Source organism: Neofelis nebulosa, chromosome 1 (genome assembly GCF_028018385.1).
Source record: "Neofelis nebulosa isolate mNeoNeb1 chromosome 1, mNeoNeb1.pri, whole genome shotgun sequence".
NCBI lineage: Eukaryota > Metazoa > Chordata > Mammalia > Carnivora > Felidae > Neofelis > Neofelis nebulosa.
The window spans coordinates 124,480,323-124,506,796 of NC_080782.1; the positions used below are offsets into that span (position 1 = coordinate 124,480,323).

The following is a 26,474-nucleotide window of genomic DNA, read 5'->3' on the forward strand; positions in this document are numbered from 1 at the left end:
ACAAGGGGCTAGAGGCCAGAAGCCCGAGTTCTAGTAAGACCCTTGCTACCATTGTCTCTGTGACTTGGACAGATCATGCACTCTCACTGGGCTTCAGTTTCTCGTCAGTAAAATAGGTAGTAATCCTTATCCTGAGGATTTTCTGAAGCCAAAGAAGAAAACTTACTCAACAACTTGAAACCATTCTAGATTGAAGACAGCCTCCAACTAGCCTTGGACCAAAGGGCAATAACCATACAGAGAACCTAGCTCCTGGCCCACAATCACTTAGTACGTTACAAGAGCTGTGCTGCTTCCTTCTTCCTGCACAACATGACCGCAGCAAGCTCATAGCAGAGGGTCAAAGGTCCAGTCTGTAGTGCTGACAGGGCATGAGACAGGGGCCTCAGTGAGGGGATGGGGGGTGGTTATAAGGGCACCAAGGGACTAGATCAGGCCAAACCCTGCTGCCGTGGAGGGGAGGGGGGTGCCTGGCAGGCGCTGGGCAGGCTGGGGTGAGGAGAGGCCTTTGGCGGCCGCAAAGAACAAAGAGGTTGGGGTTGCCAGGATATTTTGTGGAGCTGAAACTGGTGGTAGGGCCGGGAGAGGGGCTGTGGCAGCCGTGGGAACTGCGCCTGCTGCCCCCACACCAGCTCCCCCACTCAGACTGGGCCTCAGGGCCCGGCTGTGGGCAAGAGGGGCTGCCAGGGACACCGCTCTGTCCTCAGAGTTGCACGCCGTCAAGGTGGAGACCCAGGAAATCTTGTACACAAAGCCACACATGGCATATAGTGTCAGCATCACTGAGGGGATCACAGGTGCACACTGACACACAACGTCACGAGCACACGCCCAGGGTCATGCAAGCGGTGTCACAGGGTCACAGCACGGTCACAACCTGGCATCATACACTCACATAGAATCCCTGGTGTCAGTCTCGGGCCACACCCATGATGGTTACACAGACACAATGTCCCAAGCCACATAGAATCACCCAGTGTCTGTAACAGGGTCATGCATGCCATGCAATATCAGTGTTGCATATCCGATGTCACACATGGAATTGCCCAATGTCACACATCGAGCCGTACAACCTGGTGTCACATTGGGTCTGCTACAGGATTGTACAGTGTCACAGGATTACACATGCAATGTCACAAAATACCCCAAAGTGTGGCTGCTGATGTCATATGTTCACCCATGGCCATATGAGATCTCACATAGCCTACCACACACTGTCACAGATCTATTTTCGTGTCACATGTATCCACATTATTGCACAAGGCCTCACATGGTTGTCAGGGCCTTGAAGTCTGTCTGTCTGTTTCTCTCTTTCACACACACACATACACTCACACACACGGTTACACGGAGTCTGGGTTTCTCTCTTTCCTCGGGTGTACCCCCAAACACCCCTGCCATCCAGGTAGAGGAAAGGAGAGCATGGGCTGAAGACTCCCAGGTCACCAGGAAGTCAGGCTCCCAACTGTAGCAGTGGGGAGCAGAGGGCACCCCTAGGGAAGGGAATTGGACATACAGCTCCACAGGGAGCCTCCCTCTAAGTACTTCCCTGTCAGCGGGAGAGCAGCAGGGGTGAGCCTGCAACAGAAGACACAGAGGTGCAAGATACAGGGAGAGACACGTGGAGACTCAGAGACGTGGAAAGATGGTAAGACAGAGACAGAGAAGAGAGTCAGAAACCAATAGAGACCATCAAGATGGAGATTTGGAGACAGTGAGCCAGACAGAAATGGGCAGAGATGGGCAATGCTGGAGCAGGGCTTGGCCAGGGCTGGAGCCCGCGGGAAGGGGCAGCAGCTACCCCATGGCAGGGAGAAGTGGGAGGCAGGAGGTGAGGTGGCTAGGGCTTTAGGGAGGACCCACACCCTGGGCAGAAGGTGGGGGACATCTTGGTGAGATTTAGGTGAATAGCTTTAAAATAGCAACACCAGCTGCCATTTGACCGAGTCCTTAAGATGAGCCAGGCCCTTCCCTAGAGTGATCTCATTTCAACCTCAGGCAACTTTATGGAGGGGAGATGATTATTGTCCCCGTTTCCCAGATGAGGTAACTGAGGTCTCATCATGCGTTTGCGTTCAGCCCACAGCCATCCCCACCCCTGCCTACGCCTCCAACAGACAGAGGGGCTGGCCCACCATTTCCACAAGTAGAGCACAAAGGCCCAAGTTGGAAGAGGTGGAAGAGGTGAGGGGCTTCAAGCTTAGGGCTTCTCTGTGTTGAGGGGTAGGTCCAGGAGCCATGGCTGGGCTGTGGGTTGGCACACTAAAAGGTACAGCCTGGCTGAGTCACAGCACCCCCCTCGGGGCTGGCACTGGAGCCGTCCACCCCACACCTGTAGGCATGCCAATGAGGGCTGGCCGAGGCCATCTGCGGCCTGTGTACTGCCAGCAGCAGGGCGGGGGCAGGCGGGGGCGTCCTGCCTGGGTGCCCCCTGCTGGCCAGGCTTCCCACCCTGATGCCCCCAAGGAGGACCCTCCCCACCCACTCGAGGATCTGGAGGTGTTGCAGTTTGCCTCCTGCAGGGGATGAGGGTGCTCCTGGTTACAACACCTCCCCCTACTCCCGGCTGGACGCCCCCCTTCGGCAGAGCCGCCTGGAGAGATCACAGGCAGCCACATGAAAGGGAATTTTTCCCAGGCAGAGCTGGAGTTGAAAGCTGCCTCCTACCACCCCCGCCTGCCCCTGCTGTGCCAGGCCAGGCTGCTGAGCTCCTGGTGCTCTAAGGGAGCTTGTGACACTGGGAAGGGGTTGGGGGTCAGAGCCCCCACCCAATATGAGCTGCTTTTTCTCTTCCCAGGAACAATAGCAGAGGCAGCTCATCTCACCCAGCTCGCTGCCCACTCAGCTTCAGAAGTTGCCCCTTCCCTCGTCCTGAAAGCCCTCACCCACCTGAAGCGAGGCCCCGACATTGTCAGGAAGTCCTTCCTCAAGTCTAGCCTCCATCTCAGCCAGGCTCAAAGCAGCTGGGTGGGAAGAAGGCCTCCACGTCAGGTGGATGATAGGTCTCATCCTGCAGGCCGGCCTCTGTGATATGCAGGGGTGGGGGCCATGCAGCTGTCACTCCTTCCTGTTCAGGCTGCCTTGGCGTAGACCATGTGGCTATGTGGTGATTTCCCCAGACATCTGGCCTCTGAGGTCGCGGACAACCTTGCGCCAACACATTTTCTGGGGGTGGAGAAAGTCGTACAAGAACCAAAGCCAAGGATCCCCCCAGGCCCCAGTCCAGCAGCCAGCCCTCAGGCCTGAAGAGGGGTATGTGGGGGTAGGGAGGTTTCTGCATGCATTCTGGGCACAGCCAGGTCCCCACAAACCTGGGCTAAACCTGCTCCCTGGGGTGTCACCGCAGCGGTTGGGGGAGCAGTAGACCCCTGCAAGAAAGAAACCGAACAGGCAGCTTGGGCCCTTCCTCCAGTACTGCGGGCTGCTCTGCACTGATCAGGCCCCGACAACCTTAGGTAAATAGAGATGGTGGCCCCAAGTGAGTGAAGGTCCCCGGAGGTCCGGGTTCTGAGGCAGGGGGGTACAACCGGGCAGACGAGATGTTCCAGTACCAGTCACTTTAACAGCACTTTCACCACGTCAGCCAGGCCGGCTGCTCCTGCTTGACCCCCTTCAGGTACCACAGGGCCTCAGTACCCAAGAGATCCCCACTCTAAATGTCCCCAAGCCATCCTTCTTTCTTTTCAAGGTGGCTCCAGACAACCCCTGCCCACCAACAGCCCCCAAGCCAGCCCCCCAAACCGGAGAGCAAGAAGCCATCGGTGCTTCGTGACACAAACATGCATTCGTTTTATTCACAAAACAGCCTGGTTTCCTAAAACAATACAAACAGCATGTTCATCAGCAGGAAGCTGGCCGTGGGCAAGGGGGCCCCCCAGGCACCCACACCCACCAGCAGGGGGCCACGCAAAGAAGCCCTTTCTTCTGTTGCTATCAGCGAGGCCAGAAAAAAAGGACTTATTTTCTCTAAGGGAAGTAGCCAGGATCGGAAATATTGAGACACGGGCTCCCCAGATCTCAATGGATAAAGGAACAGAACTTTCATTTTTGCAAAATCATCATCGTCGGGGTAGGGGGGAATCCCATTCTGGGTACCGCGAGTGCAGCATGGCTGGCCTGGGCCCAGGGGTGGGTGGGCTGCTCCCTCCCCCTCTGTGAGCTCCTCGCCGCAGCTCTGCACTCTGCACGTGTGGATGGATAGAGGGGCTTCTCGACGCGGCGCCATCCACATTCTCTTTATAAACGTGAGTGGATTCTCCAGGCAAACTATGCACTATTTCATGGTCGGAAAGAATCAAAGGAAGTTTAAATGAGGGTGGAGTTAAACTGTGCTAAATTACAGTAGTGCTTATTAGTAACTAGATTTCAAAAGGTTACAGAAAATTTACATTCTCTACACAAAAACTGCATCTCCTGCACAGACAACATCGACATCGACACAGGAAGGAAACTGATTGTCCATTCTTTGCCCAGGAAGTCTCGGTACTTTATAGATTCGTCTCTACCTCTTTTTTGTTGTTGTTCTTCCGAAAAAGCAGTTAAAATTTTTTTCCTTTTTCTTTTTATACTAGGGACGTGGAGATGTTAAAACGACAACAAAAAATATATATATAAAAACAGGAATGAAATCTGTGAGAGAATATTTTTGGTTCTAAAGACGGGTGCATCCGTTTGTCTTCGCCCGAATCCCTTGCCGGAGACCACACGAGCAGTGACATTGCACGGAGAGGGCAGCTTTGGGTTCCCGCCGCCGTCACTGAAACCACCGGAAGGCGGCTCCCGTCGGAAGCATCACCTTCTGGCGGGGGCGGGAGACAAAAACAAGGAGAGAGTTCAGTCAGGGTCCGGCGGGGCCTGATGCAAAGACGCTCCCCCGTGGACGGCCTCATGGCGGAGGGACGGGCATGGAGTAAAGGCAGCCACCCCGTGGAGTTCCTGCCATCCTGACCAGGCCAGAGAAGAAGCCTTGACCCGCTGGGCCGCTGGAGGGCCCGGAGCACCCTGAGGCCCCCTGAGCCACTGTGTCCAGGAACCCTCCTTCCAAACAGGAAGACCCATTCCCCTGGTCCAGAGGCTACAAGCGCCGAGTGGCTGTGGTGCATCTGGGGCTGTGTGCATGTTTCTGTCGAGGGAGCATGTAAGCATACGGATGTGTGTCTCAAGCGATGCCACGGTGTGTAGTGTGTCCGGAGGTGTGGTGGGGAGGAAGGGGATTTGCTGTACACCTACAGTAAGACTGGGTACTGGGCAGGGCCGTGTGTGCGCTTGTGCGCGCATGTGTGTGTCTACACTAGATGAGAGGTGAGTGCCTCTGTGTGCATAGAGGTGTATTCTCTGGGCAGGAGAGCAGATATATGAGGTTTGGGGCTTGGGGGTGGGGAGTAGCCATGGCTGGGATGCCATTATTGTTTTCCAACCATTCTGAACATTTGCGTCCAGCCCACTCATAGAGGGGCGGGGCCGGGGCCAGGACAGCAGGCTGAAAAGATGCTTTTGTACCCAGGCCTGGCACCACAGCTAGGCTGCCACGGCTGGGGGCACAGGGACAAGCTCTGCCACGAGGGTGGAGAGAAAGAAAGCAGCTTGGGAACCCTTCTGCCTGCTCTAAGCCGATCATCCCATGGTGGACAGGCCTTGCCTATACCCCAAGATCACAGCAACCCCCTCACTCCAGGCCCGTAGGACCCGTGGCGATTACCTGTGTAGCCAGACTGACCTTGGGGCCCCAAGAAACCCCAAATCTGTCAACTGGATGTCTAGACGCAGGGTTCTTCCAGGCCTTAGAGCAGGGCAGTGAGCACTGGGGCCGCTCTATCCTTGGGTGGCCTTAGGGGAAAGGCCAGGCTCTGAAGGGGCAAGTGAAGGGCTTACCCCTCAAAGCCACATGGTCCACAGGAGAGAACCCCTCAAGTAGGACAAGGAAGAGCCCCCAGCATCCTAGGTTATGGACTGGAAACGTTAGAATATGTCTGAAAGTCAGCAACTTAGGACCTATATGGGAACATCAGTAGTTGGCCCAAAACTCCAGGAGGGGGTTCAGGATCCCCGGGCCTGGCTGGGAAGTGCTAGGCCCCCTCCTGGAACTTTATGCTGGCCTTGCAAACTACAACCTAATGAGATCTCAGGATGTGGCTCTGACTTTTTTGGGCAGTGAACTGGTGTCTGGGAGCCTGCTCTAGACCCCGAGAGCCCAGGGACTGGCTGAGCAGCCCCCACTCGCCCAGGTAGGAAAAGTGGGTTTGGGGGGCTGGGGGGTGGGTTTGGACTGCCAGACAGACACAAGAGCCCACACACCTCCCTCTAAGGCGCCGTTACCTCCAGAGCAGCGGAAGGCTTCTTTTTGAGTTCCTCACATTTTCTGAATTTGCAAATCTGATGGCCAGTCTTTCGGTTCCTACAACTGCTGCACTGCTCGCAGTTGATGCGCCGTCGGCAGGGCGCGCACATGCCGCAGCGTTTCCGCTTCTTCTTGCCCGAGCTGATGGCCGAGGCCAGCTCTCCCTGCATGGGGTACTCGGCAAGGCCGGCCATGTGCAGCGCACTCTCGGCCAGGAACACGCCCGCCGGGGTCATGATGAAGAGGCCCGGGTTGATGGGGAAGGCGCCCAGGTAGGGGAAGTCGGACTGGCCATTGAGGGCTTCGGCGCCCGCCACGGCCTCCATATCGGGCAGGCCAGCACCCGCCTCGCTCATCAGCGGAAGGTGCTCCTGCACCACGCGCTTCAGCATCTCCGTGGACTGCGCGAATTGCTGCAGCGTCAGCTGTCCCTCGGCTGCCAGCTCCGTGGCCCGCTCTGCCTTGCTCAGCAGGCTGGCCACAGCACCACTTTTGTGCTTTGAGGTAGGGTTGCTTTTGTCCACAGCCATGGCTGCCGCCAGGTCATGCCCATTGGCCAACAGGGAGGCGGCAGCCGCAGCGGCAGCAGCCTTTTCAGCAGACTCACTGCCCATCATGCTGCCACCACCGCCGCTGCCACCACTGCCCCCAAAGGAAGAGTAGTGGGAGAGAGGGCGGGAGCGGCGCAGACTCTTGTTGAGGGGTTCACTGATGATGCCGCTCTTGTTCCGACGTTCTGGGGGTGGTGCATCATCCGCCACCGAGGCTGGGGTGGCAGTGGCCACCGCCGCGCTCTTGTCAGCCACTCCTGCCTTGGGGCCGCTGCTCCCGCTGCCATTGCTGTTGCTGCTGCTGCTGCCACCGCTGTCCTGGGGGCTACTGCCGAGGCTCGACATGGTGGGGCCGAGGCCCAGAGCCCGCTGCTGGGGGGGGCCTGCCAACTGCGGGGGTTCCACAGACGAGCACCGGGCCCTGCTGCCCACAACAGAGATGGCTGGGGGGCCCTGCTGCTCAGGGCAGGCACATGGTCAGGTGTCCACGTGGAAGGATCTTCACTCTATCGGGACAAAAGAGTATAGGGTCAGGGCAGCAGTAAACACTTCCTTTCCCAACGTCACCACCACTACCAACAACTGTACCCCCATGTAGTAACAACCACAAGCCCCACTGGGCATTTATTTAAGTGCCAGACCCAACGTGGTTAGGTATTTTTTATTTGTACTACTTCAGTTCAGACTCACAAGCACCCTTTGAAGTAGTAGCTAGGAATACTCCGTTTTACATAAGGTTTAGAACTGAGCAGGGATCTACAGTTAATGAGCGTCATGGTGGAAGCCCAGCCTGAATCCGTACAGCCTAGATCTGCAGCCACTTCTTCCTGGGCTGGGGTAGTAGGGAAGAGCTAGAGATGTTTATGAACCTCAGATGGTTATAGAGTCACCTTCTGCTTCCTCATCTTCCTTCTGTGACCCATCTACAAAGAGGGGTTGGAACAGCCTCTGCAAAGCTTGAACGTATAGACCAGAAATCTGGGAAGCTGCTCCTAGGCCCTCATTTGGCAACTCCTAATACATACTGATTATCTATCTCAACGCTCTGACAAGTCCTGCAGGGAAAGTAAAGTGACTCTAATAGGGGTTACCAAATAGCGCACAGGATCCTTATTTCAAGGAGCATGTATCCTCTTGCTAGAGGGCAGGCAGCACTGTGCCAGAGGACAATCCTTCTCTTGTAAGAATGCGGGGACACACTGTGTACATATCAAACACACGATTCCTCCTCACTCTCAAACCACAGTCATCATTACCTCAGACCCCACTCTTGTCTCTACTCAGGCCTTCCTGCTGTGCTCCAGCCTGGCTCCCAGATGGGTCTGGGATGAGGTCCCAGTGAGAGCTCAGAGCTGGGGTAGGCTGTGGGCAGGAAGGGCCTCTGGCTGGTGCAGGCTGGGACGAGTGGGTGCGACCCTCCAGGGAGCAGAGCCTGTTCTTGGGCCACATCCATATTTCAGAGGTGCCCCTTTCTAGGACAGAGCCTGCTCTGCTTAGGCCCCAGGGCTAAGGCTTATGAGCGAGCAGCTAGGCTCCTTGGGTCTGGGAGGAACTGTCCAGAAGGAATGGAGCGGCCGTTTCCTCATCAGTCCTGGCTCTCTCGCATCCCTTCCCTGCCTGCCTGCCTGCCTGCCTGCCTGCCGTGGCCCAGCAACCCCTGGGAGAAGGGCGGGAGGAGAGGGCCCAGCCTGAGCAGCTGGCGGCTCAAGGGGGAGGCGCACATCTGGCTGGGCCTGTCCCGCCCTAGGATTGGGGCCGGCACACATACATCTTTGTCCCCAGGCAACCCCACCATCCCCCAGTCACAGGACTCAGCCGGTCCTGGTCCCGGGAGGTCATTTAGTCCAACCCTCTGCACTTACACAGGGGGAAATTGAGGCCCTGAGCAGGCAGGGCTGCTAAGGAGTGGCCACAAGGAGGAGTCCGTATAGGAAAGGGAAAAGCTCTGGCTCCTGAGTGAGTCGAAAATGGCAGGCGTCAGCAGACAGCCAGACGCTCCCTGCCTCTCCCCAGAGAGCACTGGCCCACGAACGCTCCTTCCTAGTGAAGGTAGATGGGTGGTAAGGAAGAGCTGGGCAAGCTGGCACATTCTACCAGGACAAACCCAGGAGGGCCTGGCAAGGTGTCCAGGCTGGGCTGGGGGTACCACAGAGATCAGAGTTGTAGTAAGAGGAAGGGGATGATGTATGCCCAAGGATAGCTGTGCTCTGTCACACCTCCTGAGGGCTAAACCCAGGCTGGCTCCTCAGGTCCCCCCTCAGAAATCAGTACCCCTCTGGGCATCAGTGACACCTGGCTAGGTGCTGGAGACCAGGGCCAGTGAGATCAGGGCTAGAGACTGTCACCCCAAATTAACTGCCCCTGCCCATCTGAGCTCAACTACCCTGCTCCGGAGCAAGCTCCAGCAGCCCCAGACATGGTGAGGGGAGAAGACAGAAGAAGGTAGGAGCCCTTGGGTTGGAGAGGTGGGGAGGGGAGCAGTCTGCGCCCTAGCCCCCCTGTGTGTCCCCGCCTCTGCGGCCTGCTGGCTGGTGGCAGAAATCGATAGCTGCATTAACGCTGCTCTTGCTCTACTCCCTCCCTCCCTCCTCCCAGCTTCAGGATCTGGCTCTGTGTACAGGGCGGGCAGGTCAATTAGAAGTCAGCTCCCTCCAACACGGGCCTGCGTTCAGGGCTGGTGCTCTGGCTGAGTCTCTCTGCTTTTGTCTCCATCCTGAGTCTCGTGGTAGGAACAAAACCTCATGTTCTGTTCATCTCTGGCCCTTTCTCTGAATTTCTCTGATCTTTCATTTTTCTGTCCTTCCTCAGGGATTACCCTCTCCCAGCCCCCCATGTCCTGGGACATGCTGAGCTATGGAGCAGACGACGTGATATGTCATCAAACAGGTGCTGCAGGCAGAACACTGATGTGTCAGCCACAGAAACTGAAGGTGGGGAGTACAGAAGGGGGACTGGCACACAGGTAATTCTGTCCCCAAACCCTGGAGTGGGTAGATACCAACATCTAGTTAGTCCCCAAGGCCTGGTCCCTAAGCTTGTTCCAAATCTGCCCCTATACCTGGCTCATCTTCTCCTTTAGACCCTGGGAAAAGCTGATGCCCTGGTCCCAGTGGACCAATGACCACAGGGCTTGTTTGCCCTATTCACGGAAGGGGAGGACTTAAGACCTTCTCCCAGGCCCTAGTCCTTTACTGCAAGGCACACGGCAACCCCCTCCCAGGCTACGAAGGGCCTGGCAGTGCCCAGGCAGCAGGGGAGGAGCTGGGGCTGCGTTGAAGCGGAGCGGGAATGAGCGGGAGGGAAAGCTGGCGGGCAGGCGGGCGGCGGCGGGCGCATCCATCATCGGCCCTGCCAGGAACGCATCCAGCCCCCAAAAAGAAATACTGCGCCTGAGGAGGGACAACAAAGGGCTCCGTTTCATCAGCAATGCGGAGCCAGCGCCCCGCCGCCCCGCCAGCCGCGGTCAGCCCACAAAGGACCCCTTTGTCCATGCAGGAGCCGGGCCGGCCGGGAGCTGGGACCAGGGGCTGACGGGTGGGGACAGAGCCCAGAGGGAGGGGGATGAGGGGGTGTGGGGGGGTAACCCGTCATGGAGAGCTGGGGGGCAGAGGGGGACATGGGGGCAGAAGAACAGAGACAGGTGCGACGGGAGGATCATGAGACAGACAACTTGAGGGGCGGGTCAGAGAAAGGGGGACTTGGAGAGGACAGGGCAAAGGGTCAAGGTTAGAAAAGAGAGCTTCATGGGAAGCAGAAAATGGATGGACCTGGGCTCAGAGAGATCCAAGGCTCTTAGTCCAGCTTTGGAAAGACTTGAGGGTCTGACAGACACAGAAACAGCCCTGAGGGAGAGAATCCTACACTCGAGGACCTGAGGACCAAGAGAAAGCAGTTGGATATGCCCACAGCTCTGAAAGGGAGGCGGGGGTGGGTGGTCCCCAGCCCACTCTGGCCCAGGGCCCAGGGCCCAGGGAAGCAGAGATAGATAGGAAGGAGGGCTGAGGGTCAATGGGTTCTTGGCCTCAGGGCCTGGCCTTGTGGCCCAACCTCCTATGGGCTCTGGCTTACTGGCAAAACTGGGAAGAGAGGAAGTCAAAGCTGGGGCCACTCTCCTGCCACTGGGACCGCCCCCTGCCTCTACTCTCAGGCCCTAGCCAGCACCAGAAGACAGAGACCCACCCCACTTCAACTAGCTCCCAGCAACAAGTGACACCCAGGGTCTCTTAACTAACTCTATCAGGTAGCATTTATTGAGCACCTACTGTGTACCAGTCCCTGCACTCTTATGCTTTACATGTCTGCTCTCCTTCCTTGACTCCTCCCAGAAGTCAGCGGCCAGCAAAACAGAAATAATTAATTTGAGAGATGAAGAAATTGAGGCTCAAAGAGGTTCAAGCTGTCAGGCCAAGGTCAAGCAGCTGGTACCCAGGACCGTTAGAATTTGAACCCAGAACCTAAGTGTTAGTCACCCTGCTCTGGGATTACCTTTGCTCTCTACCTGTGCAACTGACAAAGTAGCCCAGGGCAAGGTGACCCAGCAATCCCAAGGCCGCCTCCACCCTCCAGGGCTGTTACCATGCCTGTCACCTCTACGTGGTTGTGGGGATGAGTTGTCACAGACCCCAGTGTCGTGTCTTCACCTGGGGGGCTTGGAGATGCCCAGGCAGGAACCTGGAATCCTGGGCTACTGACCTCATAATGCCAGCTGGCAATGAAATCACCAGAGGTGATGGTAATGCCCTCCCTCCACCCTGAGCCCCAGGTGAGCCAGGATTCATCCCCAGCAGGGTTCTGTCCTGAGGCCTTTGGGCCAGACCGCAATGGGGGAAGGGGCACTGGGGGGGAGGCATGACGCTGTCTACACAGAGACATGCACACATCCCACTACCATTTACCCAAAAGCGGCCCCATGCCCTGTGGTACTGGGGAAACAGTGCAGGATACAGACCCAGCACGGCCCTGGAGGAGTACACAGGAGCTTGGCCAGTGGTCACATGAACCAATATGAAATGAGAGCAGGAAGGCAACCAAGTGGAGCACTGGAGGCCTTTCTGGAGGAAGGAACTGCTAGCCTGTGAGCTAAAGACAAGGGGAGGTTACCAAAGGAGACATGAGCCGGAAAACAGTTCTTAAGAAAAGGGGAAGAAGGGTCCCTGGCTCGTCGGTAGAGCATGTGGTACAGCATATGACTCTTGATCTCAGGGTCGTGAGTTTGATCCCCCTGTTGGGGGGTAGAGTTTGCTTCAAAAAAAAAAAAAAGAAATAAGGAAGAGGGTGCGAGGTATGGTCGGGAGGTTGGCCGAGTCCCAACTGGGCAGGGCGCTGAGGCCAAGGGTAGGATTTTTTTTTTAACAGCTTTACTGAGGTATAGTTTCTTTCTTTCTTTCCTTTTTTTTTTTTTTTTTTTTTTTAAGTGTATTTATTTTGAGAGAGAGAGACCGAAAGACAGAGAGAAAGAGAGGGAGAGAATCCCAAGAAGGCTCCGATCTGTTAGCATGGAACCTGACTTGGGACTCGAACCATTGAACTGTGAGATCATGACCTGAGCTGAAATCAAGATCTGGATGCTCAAACGACTGAGCCACCCAGGTGCCCCGCATAGTTTATAAACAATAAAATTCACCCATTTATTAGTGTACAATTCAATGATTTTTAATAAATTTACAGAGTTGCGCCACCACCACCACTGCCAAGGGCAAAGTCTGAGGGCAAGGCGCCAATCCTCTCTTGCTCCTTTGCTGGCTAGAATAGAGTCCCAGCCGTCCTACCTGCTGACAGAAGGCTTCTTGGAGGAGGCTGCATTCCAGAGGGGCCTTCAGGACCCGGAGGCACCGGCCCAGTAGGGCCCACCATTCCGCCATCGTCTGGACAGGCCAGCTTTGCAGACCTGCACACTCTGGCTCTTCACATTCTTCCCCACACTTCCATGTGCACTCCTGACATCCCTGCTACACCCTCTTCATGTCCTCTCCACCAACTTTGGAGCTGGTCTTCTTGGCCTCCAGGGGAGGTGAGATGGACAGACTGATGGTGGGCAAAGCAGTAGTGGTGAAGAGAACAGACCACAGGCTATGGTGGTTGAATTTAGATGAGCTGAGCAAGCCATGTTGGGGGGGGGGGGGCGGGATTGGGGGTGGCGTCTCTGATTTCCATGATTCAGCCTAGGGAGTTTCCAGAGGGGAAAAAAAACCCCACTCGGGCCCAAGAAGATGCACATGGAGACAGTGGTCTTGGAGGCTGGGAGAAATGCAGCCCTCGCTAGAGAGCACAGGGCACCCATCCAGCTATAGGTGAACACACATTCGAGCACACACTAACCACTGCTAACACCCAGCAGATGGCCTGGGGTAGAACATGCCCTCAGTACTACTAGAATTTCCTCAGGACTAATAACCCCCCAAGACCAACTACCAAAGACAGCAGGGGGCTACAGTTCTGTTTCCCTGACTCCGCACCCCTGACCCTCTTAGACCCCTTCACCTAGGGCAGGCACAAACCCCATTACCTGAAGAATGAAACATGCTAAAGGAGACCCCAGGAGTACACGGTACTCTACTCTCCTTTACAGAGCTCTCAAAAAACAGCGGGAGGAGGGGGTCAGCCCATTTCATGGACAGGAACACTGAGGCCCCAGGCAGACAGTGTGCCCTGACCTGCAGCTCTAGGGAGTGATCTGGGACACTTCAGATAAAGACAAAGCCTCCCTTACCAGGTACCTCTGTCAGGCCAGGTTCCCTCCCTAGAAGAGCAAAAGGATCAGAAGAGTCCTTCCTCTCTGTGTGACCTTGGCATAAGGCCTCTGAGTCTGTTTCTCTGTCTATCACATGGAACCAGGAGGGTAATAGCTAATATGTTAAGGAAGGAGGACTTCCTGTGTGCCAGACACTGTATTCCTTGTCTCACTGAATCTTCCTACACACCTTCTGAAGGAAGATGATTATTGCCCCATTTAGAGCGGGCAGTTCAGTAAAGAGTTGTGATGTAGAGAAAGCAATGCCCTCTCCATTTGGGACCCTCTGGATCTAGACTAACGTTTCCCAAAGTAATGACCAAGCTGACACCGACCTGGGATCAGAGCCCACCTACTCACTCACTCAGGATCTCCCTCCCGCTGGGTAAGCCGAGGAAGGCTACCTCAACATAAGTGGGCCAAGGAATTAGAGGAGGGGGATCTATCTTTCCAGGGCTTGTGTGTGGGGAGCAAGGGTGTTAACAGGACCATGTAGGGGATGAGAGTCCTAAAGTCTAGGTTTCTGGCTCCATCCTGTCTCTTCCTGTTGACTTGACCAAACCTCTCGCCTACACTGAGCCTCAGTTTCCCATCTGTAAAATGGAGAATGGATCTTACTCCTCACCCCAAACTGTAAAAAGTCACTATCCCTGAGGGGCCCACGAGGAAAAAGGTAGAGAGACACAGACAAAAGACTCTAGATAGTGACACCCTCCCATCCTCTAAATCCCAGAGAACTTGAATCTGCCTGTGATGTGATTTGCAAATAGGGAAACTAAAGACTGGAGAGAAGGGTTTTGAATAGGTCATCGGGTTGAGAAAAAGCCCCACATATAAGACCTATTTGGGAGAGGAGCATCTAGCTCCTTCCCAGTCCTATCTCCCCAGAAGACGTAATAGCAGACCCTAATAACGCACACTCACTCTACCAGGTACTGTGCTAAGCATTTTACACACATTTTCTCACTGAATTCTTTCTGTAACTCTTTAACTAGTATTGTCACCCATTTACAGGGTGAGACTCAGGGAAGTAAAGTCACCTGTCTAAGGTCACAAAGTCAGTAAGTGGCAAAGCCAGGATTTGGAAACCAGGTCTGTGTGACCCCAAGGCCTGGCTCTCCAACACTGGCCAAGGGCTCTGAGGGACATGGAAGGAGGGATTATGGCTGGAGGATGAGGTCCAGTTCAGCCCAGCCTAGGGGAACCCCCTAGGTTTCCCATGGGTTCTGGGGGATGGCTCTCAGGCTCTGGGCAAACATGTGAAGGCACTGTTGCTGAGAACTCTGCAGCTGTACCCTAAGGCCCAGGAAAAGACAGGGGAAGGGGCTGCGGGTGGGCCGGACGGGCCAGGCTAGGCCAGAGCTCCGGGCATTCCGGCGGCCTCCGCAGGAAGCAGAATGGGACGGAAACCGGCTCCTGCCTCCTCCCCCAGAATCCTGTGGGCAGCCCAGCCGGGCCGCACAGAGGCCCTCTTTGTGCCTGCCCCAACCCGCCACCCGCGGCTGGCCCAGGGTTTTGAGTTTCCTGGGGGGTGGGGGCCCTGTCACTGCTAAACCTCCAGCTACCTCCCCCTCTCAAGGGTGGTCACAGCAGTCCACAGCTGGCGGAGGAAGTGAGTGGATCGCCAGGACTACCCCAGAGACTCTGGGGGGCCTGGAGTCTGCCCACATCTCATTCCCCCAACACTTACACACCCTAACTGGGGGCTGGTGGTGGCCAGGGACCCAGAAACAGAACCTGAGAGGCCATCCCACCCGAGACCGCCCTCTCTGCCAGAAGCCACCAAGTTCACCATGTGAACCCGGGACCCGCCCCCGTCACACTCCATCTTGGTGTTCTTGGGCCCAGGTTGGTCTACATAAAGAGGCTGACCAGGCTGGTAGGACAGTCCATCTGTCAACCACCATTTCCCACTCTCCAGGGGCTCCCTCGACACACAGAGCACATCAAGGGGGAGGCCTCAAGCTCACTTCAGCATTTCAGGGACAAATGCCTCCTGGGTGGTATAAATGTGCTCAAGGAACACTGGGCCCCAGGGAGTGAGCTCTGGCTGGAGTGCGTATCGTGAAGAGCAGCACTATGGACCAGGATATCTGCATGTATCCACCTGGGAGGTGTGTCAGATGCTGCGTGTGCTGTGCGCATGAGTGTGTGTGTCTGGGGACTCCGGGTGTGCCCAGGTGTGAGTGCACAGACTCAAGATGTCACTCTGTGGGTGTGAACACTGATGTGTACATGAGGCTTATAAACCAGTGCAGGTGAATGTCTGTGACCGTGTTACCTCCTTGTGTATACAAGTAGAGTGTGTGTTATCTACATCTGTGGATGTGAGCATACGCTTCAGTGTGCATGTGTGTACAGTATAGTGGTTTATGTGGCGGGTAGATGTTTGTGGGTTCTTCTGGCCCACGAGTGTCAACACACTGCCGCCGTGTGTATACCAGTGTGTTTGTGTGCATGTGCACACACGGAATTGTATCAGGGCCTCTAGGGGTTCTGAGATGTGAATGTGGGGCCTGACTGGAATGGGGATGGTGCAGACAGGAACTGGTGCCAGGTGCTGGGGCCCCTATGGAAACAGGAAGCTACGCACAGGTGTGCTTGAGCTTTGGTGGGGGTTGGGTTCCACCCACGTTCAGTTTGTCCCCCTGAGAAACCAACCCAGGGTTCCACTAGCCGAAAGCCTGTCCCAGTCACGAGGGAGGCACCTTCCTTGCCTGTTGTTCAAGACTTAACAGCTCTGACCAGCGTCTTACCCAGCCTGCCTGGCCCGAGCGTGGAAAAAACTGGAAAACAAAAGCCCCCAGACCGCAGGCCCTCCCTGCAGAGGCGTGGGGGAGGCAGGCATGAGGCAGGAGGCTGAGGAGGAAGGAGGGAGGTGTCGCCGCAGCCCCGGAACACAAAAATAATGAGGCGAGAGGGGCCATGGGGCCGAGCCGGCTGGTTCCGGAGTCGCTATCTGACCTTGACAGATGCCACAGCTGGGCGCCTGGAGAGGAGCCGCCGCCACGGTGCTGCAGAACAGCCCCCACCCCCGCCACCTCCCCCAGGCCAGGTCGATGGATGTCCAGGCAGGCCCAGCCACAACAGGCAGCCACTGCACCCGGTGGGAGAAGGAAGGCCTCAGAGTGCATCCCAGTTAGGGGGTGGGGGTGGAAGGTATGAAGGCAAGGGAGTGGGGGCAGGGCACTGTAGGCCACAGGAGGCAGCTATGTGGTCTCCTGAGGGCACCCTGGCCCTCAGGTGTGGCTATGTGTGTGAGAAACACAGAGCATGCTATTGTGCTTGTGTAGCTGGGAGTCTGGAGGGGAAGCAGAGTGTGACTGTGTGTGTGACAGAGACAAAGATCATACTTGTGTGTGTCCTTGGGGTCACACAAGGCTGGAGAGTGGGGCTAATGTCTCTGAAATGGGTGTGGCCAAATCACTCAGGGGTGGGCACTGATCCCTCCTCTGTCCCTGTCCAGAGCCACAGCTATCCTGGAGCCATGGTACAAGCCATGCTGGGGCTAAAGGAGGGAAGGAGGACAAAGAGAGCCACAGGCCCCACCACCACCAAGTTCTGTCACATGCACATGGAGCAGAGTTACCCCTGCGGCCCTCTCTGCCTAACCTCTTTCCCACTGTGGTGGGGACTTTAAGCATCGGTGATGGACACCCGGCTGGGCACCACCACTCTGGGGACACCAGTGAGGGGCTGGGGTGTGAGCTGCAAGAGGGGATGCTGGGCTGGAGGCGGATTAACAATTCCGAGCACTGGCTGCATAATTAAAAAATCATTACAGGCGGGCGGGCAGAGCTGAGTGTGAGCTCACGCTCAGAGCAGGCGGGGACACTGCCATGGCGCTCCCCCTCCCACTGCCTCCCCGAGGAAAAATCCCACCTGCTAATATAATTATGGAAAAACACAAGCACAGAAATTTGGTTTCAGCAAACAACGTGCCTGAGTGCCCAGGGCCTGCCTGGCCCTCAGCACAGCGAGCAGGCTGGTCACCCGTGCCCAGAGCTCATGGCAGTGAGGCAGGCCCTGCTGGTCCATACTCCAGACCCTGACCTCCACCCTCCCAGAGCTCACAAGAGAGGGAAGTAGGGGATATAAAGCCCAGTTCCTCAAATCTCGAATCAGGAGAAGATTGGTCAGTCCTGATAATTTACAAACAGGGAAACTAAGGCTAAGGAATCTGCATTAGGTCACTGTGTTCCTGACAAAGCTGAGGGGAAGAGGTGGGTTCCGCTGCAACACTTCAGGAGCTCAGTACCCCGCCCTACCCCTTGCCCTGCATCTCCCAGCTTCCCTCTCATCAGCCACCCCCCCCCCACACACACACACCCCCCTCCAGCTCCGGCTCGGCTCCGGCTCCTTCCACTCTTGCTGTGCTGAGCAGAGCGGCTCTGCCTGAAACTGAATGGCACTGTCCAACCATGTGCCCCAGCACCGACGGAAGCCTTCCCTCGCTGGTACCCCACTGTGGGGGCGTGGGGAGCCCCAGCCTCCCAGTTCAGGGACAGGGCGTCCTGGGCTCGTCTGGGTTAAGCCAGGCGAGCCGAGCTGGCTCCCGCCCCGAGAAACGCGGCCAGCTCTGGGGCACAGGCCCCAGAACGGCAGGAACAGCCGCCATCACCTCGGGCCTGGAGCGGGCGGCGCGGGGAGGGGAGCCGGGCCTAATTAGTCGGCCTGGGACCCGGCCGGGCGCCGGGGCGGCAGACGCAGCAGCCAGAGCCGCGCAGGCACGTCCGCGGCCGGCCGGGAGGCGGCGGGGAGCCGGGAGGACGCGGCGCCCTGAGACGCTGTGGGACAGGCGGCCTGGGAAGGACCGGGCCAAGGAGATTCCGCACCGAGCAGGCCTGCCTCCCCTCATTCCTCGGTGCCACCAGGCGCAGCAATTAGAGGCTTTCAAAGTTTGTCCTTAATTGGTTTCATTTTTGCCTCATAAATGATTCATGGCCCCAGAGGTCTGCGAGGCGGGGGGAGTGGCAGGGGAAATTTGGGGAGGCTTTTGCCTGGAGCCAGGCCCCCTACCTGAGGCTGGGGAGGGTATGACAGGGGCTGGGGAAGCCTTGGGCAGGTGGGATCCTCCAGAAAAAATAAAAACCTAGGCCCTCTCCTTAGGGCACTAATTAGAAACTGTAACTCCTTCTCTGCAGACGAGAGCTCTGTGTCCAGGCCCAAAGCCACTGCAGCCGCTGGGGCCCCGAGAGCGTGAATAATAATGTAATGATAACACAATAACAGTGTCAACAATAATAATAACCATGGCGGAACACTTAAAGAGGCATGGAGCTAAGAACACATGCATTATTTCTTGTAACCACTCCCCCATCCCCAAGCTCTACCAGGCAGAAGTACCAAGATCCCCATTTCACAGATGAAGAAACTGAGGCTTGGAGAGATTAAGATCTGCCCTCTGACACTCTGATGCCAGAACTCCTCACTCCCCACTCTCGGGAGCACAGGGCTTAAGCCTGGATACTGGGAACACTGCCCGCCAAGTGGATCAGGAGCTGCAGGCCCCAGGGAAGTCAGGGAAGGTACTGAGGCCCACACAAGGTCCCCAGGAGGGCACCAGCAGCCCCACACCCACCTGGGCCAGGTTAGCTCTGCCCCTCAAAAGGCTGTGTTCACCTTGGCTGAGCAACGTCCTCACAGAGCCTTGTCTGCCTACAAAATAGGAAAACAGCCCTATCCTATTTAGAGCTAACTCTGTGCTAGGCATGGGATACAGAGAGATGCCATGGACCCCACCCTCAAGGAGCTCCCAGTCTAGGGTGCTATATATGGCACCTATGGACAGATACACTCACAGGAGTGTTTAACAGTCTGTGCAGAGAGCCCTGAACACTCAGCCAATGGTCTAACGAGCTGGAAGGCAGTACCATAGAGCTTCGTGGAGAGAAGGTGGGTTGAAGAAGCTTCTCCCTTCTGACCCTATACCCAGCTTACACAGGATGCTCAGGGAATAGGTATGGCCTGCTTAAACCCAAGCCTCCAAGTCAGACCTTGAAGAAATTCAGTACAGACCACATCAGAGTGCTGTGGGATGCAAAGTGCCCAGCTCAGCCTGTCCATGATGGTCACTTTTATTCTGAACAACTATCAGGTGAGGCCTACACAATTAACTGCAGGTCCCATTTGGGTCGTGGGAACGTCCTGAGGGAACGTGCTAAACAAATCTGGGAGTGATGCTGTATGGAATGACTCCCCCTAGAGGGCCCCAGGGCTCTGGGCTGCAAGCTGTTGGCCCCTGGGTGCCCCACAAGTATCACCTCCTCTCGTGTCCTCCAGTTCTTCGGTCCAACCACATGCACCAGATTCCCTTCCAAAACCCTGTGGGCTTTCTCAGGCCCTGGCACCAGCACAGTCCCACTGGCTCCCTGTTCTCCCACCCGGCCTGGTGCCAAGGCCAGACACCTCAAGTGATTCTACCACCTTGTGCCTCACCACAGCACTCTGAGTGGCCTACGTGATCATCCCATTTAACAGATGAGGAAAGTATCTCAGAAAAGCTGAGGAACCTGCCCAAGCCACACAGCCTGGAAGGATGCAGGTCCAAACCTCTTGAAAGCCCGAGTTCCTCACCTTGCTGACCTCCTGCAAGTCAGTATCCCTGACCTGTCCTAACGGTCCATTTGGCTCTCATTCTCCTATTTTATAGATGGCTACCTCTAGCCCCAGCCCTTACCCTTCCATAGTCTGGACAAAGACTTTACTGAGCCCACACTCCTCTAGACACTAGAACTTGGTCAGGGGCCCTTGCCAAGAGGTACTAGAAATGGGGTCTCTATGTACCAAAGGGAGCCCTGGGGCATGAGGCTCCTGCCTCAGCCAGCTAGGTCATCTTGAGGATTAGGTAGGGTGGTGGAGGAAGCCCCTACATGCACACACAGGGCAACATACATGTCTGATAGTGGGGTCAGGGCAGGAGACACAACAGGACCAGGGGAGCCAGGGTTGGGGGCTGGCCACGTTCTCTGGCCCTCTCCTTAGGGAACAGAGTCAACTTTAAGGCCCCTGTCACTTGGAACTTGGAAGGGGGCTGCCCGTGGAAGTATTCCTCCCCTGGGAAGAAGCCTAAGCTTTATACACCCCCTAAGCCATCCTGCTGGAGGACAGAGCTTAAAAGATGGGCAAGTCACATCCTCTCTGGGCCTCAGTTACTCCATCTGCACAATGGATCTATAATGTCCCTTGAACCCTTTAGAAAAGCCTTTGGGTATAGGTTTAGAGGTTTTGAGAAAAGAGATTTAATTTTTTTTTTTTTTAACGTTTTATTTCTTTTTGAGACAGAGAGAGACAGAGCATGAATGGGGGAGGGGCAGAGAGAGAGGGAGACACAGAATCGGAAGCAGGCTCCAGGCTCTGAGCCATCAGCCCAGAGCCCGACGCGGGGCTCAAACTCACGGACCGCGAGATCGTGACCTGAGCTGAAGTCGGACGCTTAACCGACTGAGCCACCCAGGCGCCCCTTGAGAAAAGAGATTTATAAGAAGTGGACAAAACATTCAGCTGTCTATGCTGGCTATGGACACTTGAGACACTGGGATTGGTATACAGAAGCTTGACAATGGCTTGTTGAACATGCTAACAAGTGGTGGAGTTCTCAGGATGCCCAAGTTCATCTAGCACGTCCAGTCAACACACACTTTCCAGGTGCCAACACTGGGTGAGGATACTAGTCTGCCTCTTCCTCCTCACTGTGCTTCTGCCTGCACCAGGACTGCCCAATCAGGTCACTGGGGTCCCTCTCCCCAGCCTGCCCAGGAAGCTGCACGTCTCAGGCGGGTCAGCACTGACGTCAGTAGGACTGGCTGGGCGTGGAGCCTGCCACCTCCGGAACCACCAATTAATTAACTTTTTCAAATTAATTTCCCAAGAAAATTCCATAATTACATCTATCTGCATCAGCCTGAACTGGGCAGGCAAGAGGACCCCGCAACGAGATCGAACGTGGGGTGAGGGATGACCGTACCAGCCCCAGGACCAGGGCAGGGAGGTGCTGGGGGTTGAGTTTCACCCAGCGAAGCAATTGCCTGATGTCCTTATGGATGCTGTCTGGAAGGGGAGGAAGCTAGAAAGCCAGAGCTCCCTGGTCAGGACGGGGGGGCGCTCAGGGAGACTCACACCTGCCCAGCTCATCCTGCTCCCCCATCCCCCACCCTGTGCCCCCAAACCACAGTGGGTCTTGGCAGGGCCCAGTAGCAGCACAGGCACTGCGAGGTTGAGGAGGCCGCGGCTGCAGCGTTCTAATTTCCCAAAGGGGCTGAGATTAATTAGCTCACACACAGGCGCAGAGAGGAAGAGGAGAGTGGGAGCAGGGGAGGGTAGCATCAGGCGAAGAGCTGGCTGGCGCCCCTCCCTGCCCGCCCGGCAGGCAGGCAGGCAGGCAGGGAGGCGGGCGGGCGGGCAGGCGGGCGGCCTTGACAGCCTGGGTGCTCTGAAGGTCAGTGGCCAAGCCGGCTGAGCCAGCAGACTGGCACTGTCTCCTTCCCAGAATCCCTGAGACCAAGGTTGGGCGGGGGACAGCAACTAGGAGGACAGCTCAGGGTATTCGTCAGGGTTCCACTGTCACTACCATCGACAGAGTCTGTGCCAGGTGCTCTGTCCACACTTTGTTTTATCCTCACAGTAGTAACCCAGAAGTAAGAACCAAGGTTCACCCATTTCACAGATGAAGACGCTGAGGCTCAGACTTGAGTGGGGCAATAACTGTGGATGGTAGAGGTAAGACTAAAATCCAGGCTTGGGGCACCTGGGTGGCTCAGTCGGTTAAGCGTCTGACTTCGGCTCAGGTCATGATCTCACGGTCCGTGAGTTCAAGCCCCGCGTCGGGCTCTGTGCTGACAGCTGAGAGCCTGGAGCCTGCTTCAGATTCTGTGTCTCCCTCTCTCTCTGACCCTCCCCCGTTCATGCTCTATCTCTCTCTGTCTCAAAAAATAAACATTAAAAAAAAATTTTTTTTAATAAAAAATAAAAAAAATAAAATCCAGGCTTGCCCAATTCTAGAGCCTGCCTTATTCCTCCTGGATCCGGTGGCCAGTGTGAGGGCTACAGGAACACTGGGCCTGGGGGACCTGGGAACACCAGCTGAAGGCATGTGGGTGTGTGTCTGACTGACATACCCCTCCCCCAGAGAACGTGTTCAGCAGACTGTCTGTCATTTCACAGATGTAGAAACTGAGACCAGAAAAGGGAAGTGACTTGCCACATAGCCCAGGACCCTAAACCCAGAGAATCTGCTCCTCCATCTGAAACCAATACCAACTTCCAGAACAAAAACCTGACTCAGTGACCTCTACTGAGTCCTGACCTAGGGCCACACTGTGCCTGGTGCTCTCGCTGGCTAACTGGCACACTGACTGGGGGGTGGGGGGTCACTGCTCTGGCTGTCCCTGTGTACAGAATTAGATATCTCTAACTCAAGGGCACTTTCTTGACTACTCCATGCAGGGCTCCCTAGAAGGGAAAGGAGCCCCCAGGAAGGTGGGAGGTTGGGGGATGCAGGAGTTATGTGACCCTGACCAGGACTCCAGGCGGCTCCCACCAGCACAGCAATTGAGTTTCCCAGAAGTTGTGTGCAAGGATATCCCCGAAACTGTAAGGGGCACCAATCTGCTCCCCGGTGTATCCCCTGGTCCTCTACCCCAGTCCCAGTGAATCACAACCCTTGCAGAAGCCAGAGTCAACAGGGCTCACCCTTCCCAGGCCTAAGGAGTCAGCAGTCCCAAGGCCCTTGTGTCCAAACCTGGGGAGTGCCCTGAGATAGCAGAGGGGCCTAGGACAGTCATGGAGCTGGGCATAGGTGGGGAAGAGGATGGCCCAACCAGAAACATTACTTGTCATGTGATTATGGGGATGGGTAGGACCCCCCCCCCCCCCCGCCCGCCCTGAAGCACAGTTTCAGACCATGAAAGTGTCCAAGTGGGCTTTGGGACCGGGGTTCTTCTCCCAATCTACAGCTCACATTCTAGGTGGCCTCAGAGAAGTTGCTTGACCTTGCTCAGCCCATTCCATGGTCTGTAAAGCGCACAGGATGACAGTCCCACCCTCGTCAGGGTCCTAGAGAGGACAGAAGTTCTCAGTGCAGGGCCAGCATACAGAAGGTGCTCAACAAATGACAGCTGTATTATTTTTACTGCCATCATCAGCCAGTACAAGAGTGTCAAGAACAGCTCAAGCCAGGAGTGCTGGGTAACCTAGGTTGTGGCCCCAGTTCTGTCACTGTTTGCCTTTGAATCTGAGCCAATTCCTTGTGCTTCAGTTCTCCAGCCCCATGGAGATCATTTCTCCCCTGCCCTCTTACCTGTAGGAACAAAGAGAGATGAACATTGGTAGAGGTCTGAAGTCTATAGGGAGGGCAGCACTCAGCTGTCCAGGCCTGCATTACCTTTTGTGGCCACAAGAACGCATCTATACTTCCTGCCAACCTTTCCTCCTCCCTCCCTGGGCCCCCAGCCCGGCCTGCTCTATGTCAGCACTTCTGTCTCCAGTGGTCCCAACAGTGCATTCACATAGGTGTCTGCCAAGCCCCTCACCACACTGCAAAGAACCTATTTGCCACCTGTAAGTCCCTGCTGAGTCTAACTTGTGGCCTTGTTGTGTACTGGTGGGTTGGGGAACTGAGAATGCATAGACTCATATCTATTCAATCCATAGAAGTGGATCTATGGTTGACTCTGCTTCCTCCCATGTTGTAAAGCCCCCAGGGATGTCCAGACACCCAAGGACCCCACATTCCTCTCCCTGGGTCCAACCCATTCCCATGCCTCCCCCTCCCTGTAGCCCCAAGGTCAGCCTCTTCACTCCCACACCTCAGCGTTCCCTGAGAACAGCCCTAAAGAAGGCCGAATCCAAGATAGTCTAATTAAGGAGTCCTTGTGGTGGGGTACCACTCCCAGGAAAATGCCAGCTTTGGTGGAGCAGTCAGTTCGGGAGGAGGTCTGGATTCACCTGGAGATCCAGGTGAGACATAGGGAGAACCACACCCCACTATCTATTTCAGGTCTCATAGCTTTGAGACACAGAGATAAGGCTCATACTCATTTTATAGGTGGCAAAAGTGAGGTCAGAGTGGCCCACGATTGGTCACTTGGCAGTGACCAAGCCAAGTTTGGAGCCCAGGCCTGTCCAACTAGAGTCCATGGCTCAGGGGACATCCAATCCTCCTGACTGACCATTGCTGTTTGTTTACTTCAGAATGCCTGGGCCCCTCCTTCCCTCCCTGACCACTGTCTAGGCCTTTATGAGGGAGATCTGTGTGGTCAGGAGATGGGAGCTAGCCTGGGCCCAAGACCTTACAGCCACCTTCCTCTTGACCCCTTCTGGGCTCTCTCAACCTTGTAGAGCCAGAATGATCTGTAGTCTGGGTGCTGGGTGATTGTGTCTAAAGCCCTTCATGACCATGAAGTCAGACCCATCAGACTCAATTCTCTAATCTGAAAACTGGTGTTTTTCAGTATATGAAAAATAGACATGCCCCCAGTTCTGCCCAGTCCAGGGAAGACAAGCCCTAGACCCAATGCACAGCAGAAACTTACAGGCTCCTTGAGGGCATCCCTCCAATCCAGCAGCCCAGCCGCTCCTTGTATTCAGGTCAACTCTGTACCCATTTTGTAGGCCAGTAGACTAAGAACCAGGAAATTTGTCTGAATTCTAAATCTCAGGGTACCAGTTGCAAGGTGGGGGAGATGAGATTTGGGATCCAAAAGAACTGAGGAAAGCGGGTGCCAGAGTGAGCAGGCAGGCTCCTGGGGCACAGCTCACTAGAACAAGGGGGTCTCTTCCCCCAATTTCTGGTACCCCCAAACTCCCAAGGACCTGCCCCCTGCGTGGGGCAGCAGCTGGCCACTCGGCACTCCCACGAAAAAATATCTTCCACAGCTTTTCTGTTCCAGGTCTTTCCTCTTCCTGGCTACCTCTGTATCTCTCCCCCATTTGTACCCAACCTGCTCTACCGGGGTCAGACTTCATCCTGGAGGTCAGGGTGGGTTTAACCTTTCCAAGCCTGACACTTGGGCCTCTTCCCCTAGAGAAAGCCACGCCAGCCTGGGGGATGGGAGAAAACACTTCCCTTCTCACACCTACCCTACACAACTCAGGTGACTCTACATTGGCCAATGGTCATTTGGGTAAGTGGTGCCCCAACTGTATCATGTGTGTTTGCATGTGTGTGTGTGTACACATGTGTGGGCACACATGCCAGGTTCTGTTGTGTCAGTGCTCCTGGCCCGATTCTATGGGACCATGTGGTTGTGGGCTGTGTCCTGAAGATGGAGCAGACATACAACTTTACTGCAGCAGTGTCTGGGGTCCTCCCAGGGGTACAGCACGCCCACGTGTGACTACGTATGTGCCAGCATGTGTACATGCCAGAAGCCAGGGCTGTGACTGTAAGCGTCCACAGATTAGGTGACCAGGACCGCACTGTGTGCATTGGTTGTATGTGCTGGGTCCTGTGGAACTACGTGTGCTGAGTGAATGTGTCTGTCCCAAGCGTGTGCCCCTGGGTGTGCCGTGTGAGGAGTGCGTGAGTGCGCTCTGCCTGCAAGGCCGCAGGGCCTCGTGGGGCTGCTAGGGATGGGGTGACTCACGTCTCCTGAGCTCATCCTGCCGCCTGCCCGCCCGCCCAGCTCACCCTGCTCTGCTAGGCTCATGGCCGCCAGCACAAGAGTGGGGGGGGGGGGGGGTGGGAGGCAAGGTGGGGGGAGGCAAGGTGGGGGGAGGCGCAGGCAGACACGGCAGGGAGGCTGGCTTGATAAATAACCTGCCTCTTCCCCAGGCCTCAGAGAATGGGAGGCTGCACCACAGGGAGAAGGGGGGAGTAGGGGGAGGCCGCCCTGGCCCCCTAGGCTCCGGCTGCCCT

The 26,474-nt window shown here is 56.0% G+C and overlaps 1 protein-coding gene and 1 long non-coding RNA gene across 5 annotated transcripts in view; one reads left to right on the forward strand and one right to left on the reverse strand.

Annotated features, from left to right (window-relative positions):
- Window positions 1–3,765: 3,765 nt before the first annotated feature.
- The window catches only part of CXXC5 (CXXC finger protein 5), a 35,332-nt gene continuing 12,623 nt past the window's right edge, over window positions 3,766–26,474 (reverse strand). For 2 of the 4 annotated variants that reach the window (XM_058734961.1, XM_058734969.1), the window contains exons 2-3: window positions 6,316–7,394; window positions 3,766–4,798 (exon numbers count right to left, since the gene is read on the reverse strand). In XM_058734961.1, the coding sequence (XP_058590944.1) occupies window positions 4,754–4,798; window positions 6,316–7,233 (963 nt within the window). In that variant the 5' untranslated portion in view covers window positions 7,234–7,394 and the 3' untranslated portion in view covers window positions 3,766–4,753. Of the gene's footprint in view, window positions 4,799–6,294; window positions 7,395–11,475; window positions 11,585–26,474 lie in introns of those variants that run through there. The other 2 variants (XM_058734978.1, XM_058734987.1) reach the window with 2 other exon arrangements.
- Window positions 9,664–19,067, forward strand: LOC131514699 (uncharacterized). The gene is made up of 3 exons (XR_009263220.1): window positions 9,664–9,850; window positions 12,303–12,898; window positions 18,763–19,067. It is a non-coding gene; the product is annotated as an uncharacterized LOC131514699 (long non-coding RNA).